Source organism: Scyliorhinus torazame, chromosome 17 (assembly GCF_047496885.1).
Source record: "Scyliorhinus torazame isolate Kashiwa2021f chromosome 17, sScyTor2.1, whole genome shotgun sequence".
In the NCBI taxonomy this organism is placed as follows: Eukaryota; Metazoa; Chordata; class Chondrichthyes; order Carcharhiniformes; family Scyliorhinidae; genus Scyliorhinus; species Scyliorhinus torazame.
Window position 1 is genome coordinate 3,937,654 of NC_092723.1, and position 12,843 is coordinate 3,950,496.

At 48.8% G+C, this 12,843-nt stretch overlaps 2 protein-coding genes across 2 annotated transcripts in view; one reads left to right on the plus strand and one right to left on the minus strand.

Annotated features, from left to right (window-relative positions):
* The window catches only part of LOC140393640 (acidic mammalian chitinase-like), a 31,869-nt gene extending 23,336 nt beyond the window's left edge, over positions 1-8,533 (plus strand). The window contains exons 9-13 of the mRNA XM_072479915.1: positions 3,883-3,999; positions 5,723-5,861; positions 7,241-7,333; positions 7,379-7,556; positions 8,311-8,533. Coding sequence (XP_072336016.1) covers positions 3,883-3,999; positions 5,723-5,861; positions 7,241-7,333; positions 7,379-7,542 — 513 coding nt within the window. The 3' untranslated portion in view covers positions 7,543-7,556; positions 8,311-8,533. The remainder of the gene's footprint in view (positions 1-3,882; positions 4,000-5,722; positions 5,862-7,240; positions 7,334-7,378; positions 7,557-8,310) is intronic.
* LOC140393643 (uncharacterized) overlaps positions 1-12,843 on the minus strand; it is a 411,041-nt gene that overhangs the window by 256,382 nt on the left and 141,816 nt on the right. The gene's annotated exons all lie outside the window — the stretch shown is intronic.

The window sequence follows — 12,843 nt, forward strand, 5'->3', positions numbered from 1 at the left end:
TTCTTTTTCGGAATGGCAACCGGTGACGAGTGGTGTCCCGCAGGGTTCAGTGTTGGGGCCACAGCTGTTCTCTTTATATATTAACGATCTAGATGACGGGACTGGGGGCATTCTGGCTAAGTTTGCCGATGATACAAAGATAGGTGGAGGGGCAGGTAGTATGGAGGAGGTGGGGAGGCTGCAGAAAGATTTAGACAGTTTAGGAGAGTGGTCCAAGAAATGGCTGATGAAATTCAACGTGGGCAAGTGCGAGGTCTTGCACTTTGGAAAAAAGAATAGAGGCATGGACTATTTTCTAAACGGTGACAAAATTCATAATGCTGAAGTGCAAAGGGACTTGGGAGTCCTAGTCCAGGATTCTCTAAAGGTAAACTTGCAGGTTGAGTCTGTAATTAAGAAAGCAAATGCAATGTTGCCATTCATCTCAAGAGGCTTGGAATATAAAAGCAGGGATGTACTTCTGAAGCTTTATAAAGCATTAGTTAGGCCCCATTTAGAATACTGTGAGCAATTTTGGGCCCCACACCTCAGGAAGGACATACTGGCACTGGAGCGGGTCCAGCGGAGATTCACACGGATGATCCCAGGAATGGTAGGCCTAACATACGATGAACGTCTGAGGATCCTGGGATTATATTCATTGGAGTTTAGGAGGTTGAGGGGAGATCTAATAGAAACTTACAAGATAATGAATGGCTTAGATAGGGTGGATGTAGGGAAGTTGTTTCCATTAGCAGGGGAGACTAGGACCCGGGGGCACAGCCTTAGAATAAAAGGGAGTCACTTTAGAACAGAGATGAGGAGAAATTTCTTCAGACAGAGAGTGGTGGGTCTGTGGAATTCATTGCCACAGAGGGCGGTGGAGGCCGGGACGTTGAGTGTCTTTAAGACAGAAGTTGATAAATTCTTGATTTCTCGAGGAATTAAGGGCTATGGAGAGAGAGCGGGTAAATGGAATTGAAATCAGCCAGGATTGAATGGCGGAGTGGGCTCGATGGGCCGAATGGCCTTACTTCCGCTCCTATGTCTTATGGTCTTATGGTCTTATGGACTGTCTTACTCTGGCCATTGTTGTCAGTCTTGGGAAATACACAAGGAGGTGAAGTGGAGGATATCACATTTTACATCCGCAACCTCCCTCTCTAAGGGAAATGTTTTTATACAGAGGTTACATTCCTTAGCAGTTTGTGTGCCAACCTGATTTTCGCACTTGTTGGAAGGATAAGTATGTGTTGAGTAAGGTCCAGGATCTTCTTTGGCTGTTCCAATGCCTCAGATGGGAAATATGCAGAGTGCAATCTAACGGCCACGTTGCTCCAAGCGCGAGTCCGACCGAGCCGGATAGATTGCAGAGACGCGTGCTGGGAGCTGACTGGTTTCCGATCTGATCGGCCCGCTCCCATTGGCGCGATTCAGATCCCACCATGATGTGGCGAGATACCAATAATCATCAATTAAGGCCCATCTCCATCCCAATAACGGCAAATCCTCCCGCGATCTGCCCAGCTGCCCAGCGAGAGGTCACGGGGGCACCGTTTAGTACATCTACTAAAAATGTGAAACTGGTAAACCCGCTGCTCTGGGGTCGGGAGGAGGTGGGTAGCCATTTTGGATGTTGGGTAATCAGCCCAGGGGGATGGGGGCAGCTGCCCCAGTGCTTTGGGGGGCCCTCGGGGGGGGGGGGGGGGTGCGGGGACAGGTCTTGTTGGGGGAAGGGTCAGTCACCATCAGTGGGGAGTCGCCCCTGGGCTGGGGAGTGAGGGGCTAAGCGCCCATGGTTCCTAATGGCGACCCCTGGATTGTGTAAGCCCATACCTGGGGCAACTTCAGCTTCTACCTGCCCATCACACCAAACACCTCCTGGACAGAACCCATCCGTGGTAATATGGTGAAAGTCATTTTAACCCACTGACCATGGTGTCCTTTAGCCACACAGCTGAAGGCTAATGCTAACTGGGAATTTTCAATGATAGTAACATGAAGACTTCACAGCTCTCAAGTGGATGCAGGTTATGTTTACTGTGTGCTCCTGCTTTTGGCTGCAAAACTGCCTGCAGGCCTAGTTTCTGTTTGCTGCTGTTTCCCCTTCTGCTTCTTTGACCTGGAGTGAAGTAAGGGGAAGATTTGCCTGGCCTACTATTGGACTGAATGTGGGGAAGGGATGCTTTTCTCACATCCTCTGTGATTCTCTGTGTTGGTGAACAGACAACAGTACTACAGGAGGGGAAGGATGGTGGCTCGCTTCAGTTGTGCAACTTGAAGGTCGTGAAGAAATGCTTTTGAAGATTGTTGGTGGCTTATTGTTCTGGTGACTGTTTACTGCTTCATGTTTGAAGTTCATGTACATCGCTGGTGTCTTTTCGTACTGTTGCCTGTTTCTGTTTAAAGTTCAGAAGCTGTGTGCTTGCTATTGTACTGTTTGGTGTTTGGTGCCTGGATGCTGTGGGCTTGTTTGCTGCAGCCCCTTTTGTTTCTGTAGCCTGTAGTCTGGAACCACTGCCAGTTCTGAAGAGGGGGGAGGGGTTGCTTTCTTGCTCATGCTCGTGTTGGTGTGACTTTTCCGGTGTCTTGTTTTGCTCATTGCTGAGCAACCTTCCACTGATGTGGGTCTACTGCTGGAGCTGTGGGGGTGGGGAGGGGGGGGGAAGGTTTTTGTACTGTTGACTGTTTGATGTCTGGAGGCCGTGTGTTTACCTGCTGTTGTCCCTTTTGTCTGTGCCAGGAATCTGAAGGAGTGTGCTCTCTTGCTCTTCCGCCATGCTTTGTCTCAGTGTAGCGTTCCTGTGTATTGCTGAGTTACCCCCAGGTGACTTTCTACTGATGCGAGTCTGCTGCTGAGAGCTGGAGGAGGGGGAGTAGGCAGTGGGTTGATTCGGATGCTGGTGCCTTCAATGTACTGTTGCCTGTTTGTTATTTAATGTCAGGAAGTCATGTGTTTCTCTGCTGCAGCCCCTCTCGTCTGTGGCGGGAGCCCAGGAAGGGGTGTCCTCTGACTCTTCCGCCATGCTCTGCGTCAGTGTGGCTTTCCGGTGCATTGTTGCATTATCCCCAGGCAACATTCCACTGAGGTGAATCTGCTGCTGGCAGCTGCGGAAGGGGGAGGGAGTGGCGGGTTGATTCAGATGCTGTACTGTTGATTGTTTAATGTTTAATGTGTAACTGCATTGTTGTGGCTTTGTGCTTGTACCGATATTCTGCAGTGAACCCGGTGCCTGTGTGCGTACGGTGCCTTTTCCTTGTTGGTTTATGGTTATTGTGATATGTGGATTGTTCAGTTTATGTTTATCTTGTTGTATAAAGGTATTGCTGGCCGTTTATAAACAAAATATTCCCAAGTGGATTCCTGTAGGTACACGTGCCGTGTCACAGGCGGGAATTACTGACTGGCATCCCGATCACTGGAGGCTTCAACACCGCAGAGGCAGCGGCCAACAATCAAACAATCAGGAGCTGGGCCTCAGCACTGGGCATCACTCCGCGAGGAGGGTACCGAGGTGGAAGCCATAACTGGTTCTTGGTTCCTCACCCTTTCCAATTAGTTACAGATATCGTGGTATCTCCGTGGGGCATCATTTTTGGCCCTAATTGGCGTTAGATACCATTAGTGGTCTTGCCAGGTTGGCCGACGGGAAACACCCAGCAACACCCACCCACTACACATTTAGAAACATTTCCATTAGTCAGCATCGGCTTTTATTTTTTCAACAACAAATAAGAACAGTACCCTCAGTTTGTGGACTGAAATTGAGAGACCATGATAACTGAATAAATCATTAATAAGTGAAGTGAGCAAGGTTGTCAGCCTACCTTGGGAGCATTGCTAACATCTGACCATTTGTGATCACTGATGATTTGAACGCGAATGTTTCAATCTTTTCACAGATCTGCTCACTCCTGAAAAGTGGGTCTTCAGAATGGAATGCGCCTCAGGTGGTTCCATACGGTTATAAAGGAGATACATGGGTTGGATATGACAATGCGAAAAGCTTTGGAGACAAGGTGATGAAGTGATGTTCTATACTTTTTATTTGGTGGTTTGGTACATAATTTGTTGTGATACAGAGCTAGATTGCCACTAGATTGATCTTGGTATATTAATCAATTGAATAACAGAAGGGAATAATTGATGGGAACATGCGTTATGGATGTTTTTAACCACCATGTTTATTTCTAATTTAATCTCTAGTACAAGAAATTTGGGAGAAGTTCATATTTCTGTTAACTCATCTCTTTGTGGCCAAGAAATAGTCAATGACAGAACAGAGACATTTTTTGAAATGACTCACTTACAGCAACCTCAATGATATTTGGAATATCTGTTTTAATTGTCATTGCAGTAAATATTTTCACGTCCTCTGGTCTATGACAAAAGACAAACAAAAAAATATTCAAGCAAAGGGAGCGACAGAACTTTGGGAATTTTCACAATTTTAGAAACCACTTTTTGTATTCAGTTACGCAGTAAACCTTCACGGGATCACAGAATTTCTAAGGTGCAGAAGAAGGTAATTTGGCCCACTGCACTGACTCTGTGAATGAACAACTCACTGAGTGCCATTCTCCCTCCTTCTCCCCGTAATCCTGAACTTTGATCATTTACAGGTCATCTTTCAAATGCTCCAATTGAAGCTGCCTCCACCACATTCTCAGGCAGAGTGTTCCTGAGCCGAATCACTCGCTGTGTGAAGAGGTTTCCCTGCATGTTACTTTTGATTCTTTAAATAATCGCTTTAAATCTGATCATTCTTGATCCCTTTCTGCGTGTGAGGTTTCTCTACATCCAGACCCCTCATGATTTTGAACACAGCTCACAACAATCTTTGGGAAATCGGGAAAATCGTCACAGTTTCTCCAATCCATGTTCGTAATCTTTATAACTAACGTTCCTCCTCCCTGAAACCAGACTTTTGCTCTGATGACTCTAATGACTTTGCGCACTTGCTAACATGCGGTGCCATGAACTGAAAGCAATACTTCAGCTAAGGCTGAACTAGTGGCTTATACAAATGTGGCTTGTGTCCTGCGTTATTATTAATAAAGGCCAGGATGCTGAATGTGTTGATCACCAACCTCTCAAGCTGTCCTGCTGAATTCAATGACCTATGGAGGTCCATCTGAACCCCTATTGGAGATGGACCCTTTATTTTCCATTGTCTCTCCAAGTTCTTCCCATAAAAATGAATGACTTCACATTTCTCTGCTTTGATCCTCACCTGCCACCTGTCCCCCCCCCCATTCCCCCAGCTTATTGATGGCCTTTCGAATGTCCTGCACAATCCTCCTCACAGTTCACAATGCTTTCAAGTTGGCACCATCTGCAAACTTTGAAATTGTGGCCTGCACGCCAAAACCTAGGTTATTAATGAGGAAAGGCAAGGGTCGCACTCTGACCCCGGGGAGCATAAATTATATTTGGGGTAGAATTTCTTGCGAAACAATAATTTGTGAATTTCCTCCCCGTGTGTGCGTGGGTTTCCTCCGGGTTCTCCGGTTTCCTCCCACAGCCCAAAGATGTGCAGGTTAGGTGGATTGGCCATGATAAATTGCCCTTAGTGTCCAAAATTGCCCTTAGTGTTGGGTGGGGTTACTGGGTTATGGGGATAGGGTGGAGGTGTTGACCTTGGGTAGGGTACTCTTTCCAAGAGCCGGTGCAGACTCGATGGGCCGAATGGCCTCCTTCTGCACTGTAAATTCTATGAAAATTGTGAACATTGTCTTTCAGGCGGAGTGGCTGACGAAGAACAACTTTGGAGGAGCTATGGTGTGGACCCTCGCTATGGATGATTTCTCTGGTTCTTTCTGCAACCAAGGGCCGTATCCTCTCGTTAATGCGCTGCACACTGGGCTTGGAATTTCATCCGGTAAATGTCAGGATTCTTTATACTTGGAGCTGATTATTCATTTCTGTCACAAAGTCAGCATGGACAGCAACTAATAATTAATATAACGGAGAAATGATTTGCTGTATATAAATATTTTTAGATTTCAACATTGTTAGTGGCTCATAAATCTGATTGGTAGAATATTGCTAAACATCTACAAGCATGGGGCGGCCTGGTGGTGGCAGTGGTTAGCACTGCTGCCTCACGCCGCTGTGGACCCAGGTTCGATCCCAGCCCCGGGTCCCTGTCCGTGTGGAGTTTGCACATTCTCCCTGTGTCTGCGTGCGTCTCACCGCCACAACCCAAAGATGTGCAGGGTAGGGGGATTGGCCGCGCTAAATTGTCCTTCAATTTGAAAAAAATATTTGGGTGCCCTAAATTTATTTTAAAAATCATCTGCAAGCTTAAAATTCCTAAAACAGAATGAGGAACACAGGACAACAGTGAAACATGTTTCTGTGTTGTTACCACACAGTTCCTCTCTCTGTCTGTCTCATTCCTGACTCACCTGATGAAGGAGCTGTGCTCCAAAAGCTAGCAATTCGAAACAAGCCTGTGGGACTTTCACCTGGTGTTGTCAGACTTCTTACCAAGTCAGCACCTAGTTTGCACATCTGTAGTGTAGTTATTGTTTGTACATGCTAATAAGCCAGGAATCAATTCTAAGTCAATCCAACAAATAAATAACACAAACAGTCTAGCAACTCCCTCTCTGCCCAGCTAGCATGGAAAAGGGAAGTAAACATCTTCAGAATATCAGCTTTCAAAAACTTGGACACGTAACAGGTAGAGTCACTGAAAAGAAAATCACATGGTGACCAAATGCTTCTTTGCAGTTGAAGGGTCCTGGTCCAAATTAGCTGCTGGTCCTTCATGTTTTTGCCTGGAAACTGTGGTTTTGATTCGGAACTCTCTTTTAAGAACTCTTGGTTTGCAGCAATAAGTTCTTCTGGTGGGTTTTTCAAATCACAAACAGCTCAGCTGTATTGGTTGCTGCATCCAGCGTGTATTGATAGCTAAATAATTTGTAGATGTGCTTTGTATTATTGTGTCATTTAAAAGGATAATGTTTTGTGATTCTAATTTTCAAGTTTTTTTTATCAGTGTTCAATAACATCTCCCACACATTTTGTGTGACCTGACTTATAATAAAACTATAATTAAATCAGAATTGGATATTTCACAAGAATTTCTCAGTAACTCTTATTGACCTGAATTTACAAGAAGTTTGTTCCTGACACCGTAGGGAATTAATTTCCACTGGAAGACTTTCAATGCAGCAACAGCCTTTGGCTTTACAAAGTTTATCTTCGGTTGCTGCTAACCGAAATGAGTTTGTGAATTTTATTTCCTTCCAGCTTGTGTTCCATCTAAAACGACACTGAAGCCAGCTGTCCCTCCGACTCAGGCTCCTAGTGGCGGCGGCGGAGGTGGAGGCGGTGGTGGAGGTGGTGGAGGTGGTGGTGGTGGTGGCAGCGGTGGTGGTGGAGGTGGAGGTGGTGGTGGCAGCGGGTTCTGCGCTGGCAAAGCTAACGGTACCTACCCTGATCCAAAAGACAAGAGCAAGTTTTATCAATGTGCCAATGGAAGAACCTACGTGGAAAGTTGTGCTTCTGGATTAGTCTTTGATTCTTCCTGTGAATGTTGCAACTGGGCGTAATGAGAAAGCAGAAGGTAGGCTTGCTTAATAACCCAAATAACAATTCAAAACAGGTATTCTGTGGAAAACAGTAATATTGAGGTTGTGTAAAATACCAATGTAGACTTTATTACAAATGTTACAAATCCTGAAGTAATGTTTCAAGAGATAAAAATATACAGGTAAACTTTAATCAATCCAGTTTGCTGGGTGTAGATTTGAGCAAACCCTGACAATTTATGTGTCAAATAAACGTAGGTTCATTTTCCCAGAGTCAATGGGGTTGAAATGGATGGTATGCCCTTGCTTTGGTGTGATTCTTATTGGTTTATGGGATGTGGTGTTGTTCTCATGAACACCTCTTATTGCCCAGCCCTAATTACCCTTGATTAGCCGCCATCTTGAACCACTGCAGTCCTTACGGCAACGCTCTGACATCACAGACATCTGCAATGACACGTTCACTAAACAAGGGTGTTGAGTTTTATTTCAGCCCAAGCTGCTTTTCCATATATGTCCCAGAAACTGGTTGTGGAATTGGGGAATTCTGTGTGTGTGTGTGCGTGCGTGTGTGTGTGTGTGTGCGTGCGTGTGCGTGTGTGCGTGTGTATGTGGTCAGTTCTGTTGGGTGAAGATGTGTCACTGGGGAAGGAGAAAGGTGAGGAAACAGGATTAGAATTATAATTATCAAATAAACCCAATATAGAAATTGTTTTTTTAATGCAGCTGATGTGATATTGAAACTTACTGTTGAATAAGAGAACACTAAAATCCTCTTTCTCTTTCCAGCCGCCATCAATCTTGGTCGGGCACCAGTGAAGCTGTAACTGGTTTCAGTTTAATTACTGAAGTGACTACTTTGTGGGTGAAGACCATTAATGCCCCACATCGAATTTTCTCAACTGAAAATATACATTTTAGTTTAAACAGCAAAATAAAATCATTGACTCATTAAGAAAATGATTTCTTGGTCTTTTTCCATCAATGAAATCAATAAAATCAGCTGAAAGAATTGACCTGAATGAATTCAATTCCAATGTAACAGTTCAAGACAGAAACATTCATCTGAAACTTTGACACAGACTCGAAGCACAGCTCCCCAATATCTACAGACTCGAAGCACAGCTCCCCAATATCTACAGACTCGAAGCACAGGTCCCCAATATCTACAGATTCGAAGCACAGCTCCCCAATATCTACAGACTCAAGGCACAGCTCCCCAATATCTACAGACTCAAGGCACAGCTCCCCAATATCTACAGACTCAAGGCACAGCTCCCCAATATCTACAGTCATTCCGGCACCTCACAGGGAAGCATTTCTGTGTTCAACACCGGAAGGAAAGTGAAATTAACCGAGTTTTTGTCTCCCGCATCTGACCAACATTGTAATCACCAGAGAAAATTAAATTCCGATTCTCCCTTCTGGGCACCACCGACTCCGGCGTCAAAGGCCGGATTGACGCCACCCCCGCTGACTTACCTGCCAGGTCCCGCCATGTGGGAGCATGCGTAACCCATGGTGGCGGGACTGGCCAAAAACAGCCGCTTGGCCCATCGGAGCCCGGAGAATTGTGGGGGGGGGGGGGGTGGGCACTGCCAATGACCCTCAACCGGCGTGGCGTGACTTCCGCACCGCCCGGAAAACGGCGCCGGAGAATACGGCAGCCGGCTTTGGGGTGGCGGGGCGGGATTCACGCCCCCCCCCCCGGGGATTCTGGAATGGTAGAGAAATTTTAAATCGCAGTTCAGTTCTGATGTGAAAACACTGTGTGCAGTTAGAGTCCTACTTTCCTGTGGGTATATTTTGTTTCTTATTCTTTTTTGATGTGAATGTCGTTGGCAAGAAGGCTTGTTGTCCATCCCAAACCACACACGACAAGGTGGTGGTGAGCAAGTCTTTTCCACGCGATGGAGGTGCACACACAATGCAGTTAGGGAGGGTGATTCAGTGAAATGAAATGAAAATCGCTTATTGTCACAAGTAGGCTTCAAATGAAGTTACTGTGAAAAGCCCCTAGTCGCCACATTCCGCCGCCTGTTCGGGGAGGCTGGTACGGGAATTGAACCGTGCTGCTGGCCTGCCTTGGTCTGCTTTGAAAGCCAGCGATTTAGCCCTGTGCTAAACAGCCCTCATATGGTTATGAAGTGATTATGAAGGAACAGAAATGTGGTTCCATGTGATGAGGCTGTGCGAATTGGAGAGGAACCTGCAGGAGTTCCCGCCCCCGCCGAATATCCGGTGGTGGAGAATTTGGCAACAGGCGGGGGCGGGATTCACGCCAGCCCCCGGCAATTCTTCGACCCGGCGGGGGGTCGGAGAATCTCGCCCTTTTTTTTTTGCAAAGTGTGCCGGATTACCTTGCTGTGTAGTTTGCAAGCTGCACACTTGAAATTCCACTCAATAACACTCATAGAATCCCCACAGTGCAGAGCCAGGCCATTCAGCCCATCGAGTCTGCACAGACCCTCCGAAAGAACACCCCACCTAGGTCCACTCCCCCGCCCTATCCCCGTAACCCTGTAACACCACCTAAACTTTGGACACCAAGGGGCAATTTAGCACGGCCAATCCACATAACCTGCACATCTTTGGACTATCGGAGGAAACCAGAGCACCCGGAGGAAACACGTGCGGACACGGGGAAAACTCCACACACACAGTCTCCCGAGTCTGGAATTGCCCCTGGGTCCTTGGTGCTGTGTGGCTTCCCTATAGCTTTACTAATTACCTGCTGCACTTGCAAACTAATCTTTTGTAATTCATGCACTAGGACAGGGTTTTTCAAAGTGTGGGTTGCGATCCGCAGGTAGGTCGCGGACGGTATTGGGAGGGCTGCGGAGCGATCCGCAGATGGGTCGCGGACGGTATTGGGAGGGCTGCGGAGCGATCCGCAGGTGGGTCGCGGACGGTATTGGGGGGGCTACGGAGCGATCCACAGGTGGGTCGCGGACGGTATTGGGGGGCTGCGGAGCGATCCGCAGGTGGGTCACGGACGGTATTGGGGGGGCTACGGAGCGATCCACAGGTGGGTCGCGGACGGTATTGGGGGGCTGCAGAGCGATCCGCAGGTGGGTCGCGGATGGTATTGGGAGGAATGCGGAGCGATCCGCAGGTAGGTCTTGGACGGTATTGGGAGGGCTGCAGAGCGATCCGCAGGTGGGTCGCGGACGGTATTGGGGGGGCTGCGGAGCGATCCGCAGGTGGGTCGTGGACGGTATTGGGGGGCTGCGGAGCGATCCGCAGGTGCGTAGCGGACAGTATTGGGGGGGCTACGGAGCGATCCGCAGGTGGGTCGCGGACGGTATTGGGGGGGCTGCGGAGCGATCCGCAGGTGGGTCGCGGACGGTATTGGGGGGCTGCGGAGCGATCCGCAGGTGGGTCGCGGACGGTATTGGGGGGGCTGCGGAGCGATCCGCAGGTGGGTCGCGGACGGTATTGGGGGGGCTACGGAGCGAGCGCAGGTGGGTCGCGGACGGTATTGGGAGGAATGCGGAGCAATCCGCAGGTGGGTCGCGGACGGTATTGGGGGGGCTGCAGAGCGATCCGCAGGTGGATCGCGGACGGTATTGGGGGGGCTGCGGAGCGATCGCAGGTGGGTCGCGGACGGTATTGGGAGGAATGCGGAGCGATCCGCAGGTGGGTCACGGACGGTATTGGGAGGGCTGTGGGTTGCGATCCGCAGGTGGGTCGCGGACGGTATTGGGAGGGCTGTGGAGCGATCCGCAGGTGGGTCGCGGACGGTATTGGGGGGGCTGCGGAGCGATCCGCAGGTGGGTCGCGGACGGTATTGGGAGGGCTGTGGAGCGATCTGCAGGTGGGTCGCGGACGGTATTGGGGGGGCTGCGGAGCGATCCGCAGGTGGGTCGCGGACGGTATTGGGAGGGCTGCGGAGCGATCGCAGGTGGGTCGCGGACGGTATTGGGGGGGCTGCGGAGCGATCGCAGGTGGGTCGCGGACGGTCTTGGGGGGGGCTGCAGAGCGATCGCAGGTGGGTCGCGGACGGTATTGGGAGGAATGCGGAGCGATCCGCAGGTGGGTCGCGGACGGTATTGGGGGGCTGTGGAGCGATCCGCAGGTGGGTCACGGACGGTATTGGGGGGCTGCGGAGCGATCCGCAGATGGGTCGCGGACGGTATTGGGGGGCTGCGGAGCGATCCGCAGGTGGGTCGCAGACGGTATTGGGGGGCTGCGGAGCGATCAATGGCACCATTCCCACAGTGGAGCCAATCGTGGGAGAAGTGGCCAATGCTGCCTTTTACATTGAGAATGGAGGCTCCTGCCACCTTTTAAATTAAAATAAATGAGGCTGTGAGGAGTCTTCCAGCCAGAAGAGGCAGCAGGTGGCAGGTCACATGCCCTGCATGTTCACCTGCTGTCAAGTGCCCTCCACGTACAGGCTTTTGGTGCCAACTCACAGAGCAGAGTTGCTTCCATCTTCCAGCTGCTGGCAAGGGGATTGTGATGATGGATCATTCTGTTCAAAGTAAGAGACAGCCAGAGACTCAAATAGGCAGTGTAGGTATTGGACAGGATCTCACCACAGAACCTGCTGGAGAGAGCTGCCCAGCAGAGTCCAGGGCAGGACACAGCAGTGACAGTGTTGACTCTGTCCAGAACTCAAGGTCCTTTGGCTAACAGCCCACATGGAAGAAAGTTAACTTGGGGACAAAGCAGTATAAAGATGATTTCTTGAGGTATGGTTTTGTCAATGCAAAGCCCATGTGTGTTATATGCAGGGAAGTACTGGCAAATGAGAGAAGTTTCAGATTTTGAAAGAGAAGTGGTAGGTGAAAAATTCCTTTTGAGGTTGATACCCCAGAGTCAGTTATTAACTTACAGCTGACTCCAAATTAAAAGACTACACTGCTGTAGATGACCTGTGATACCACATTAAAAACACACCAAAAGCCCATGAGGGTGTCAGCTTCTGGAGTAGCATCTCCCAAGAGTATCTTGTGCTGAGTAAAACAAGCATTTTGTTGCTATTGCCCTTCAAGATGGCCGACATATATGAGGTTGGATTTTCCATTTTCAAAAGATGAAGACGGCACAAAGGAACTGGCTGGTCTGCCCTGATGTGGGCATTGCCCCCCCCCCTACACTCCATTTGCCAAATCTTTGCACTCACGCAACCTACTTATATTGTTTTGTATCCACCTTATGTCCTCTTCACAACTTACTTTCCTACCTACCTTTGTGTCATCAGCACATTTGGCAACCATCCTATCATCCCTTCATCCAGGTCATTTATATAAATTGGAAACATCTGAGGTCCGAGCGCTGATCCCTATGGCACACCACTCGCTACATTTGCCAGCC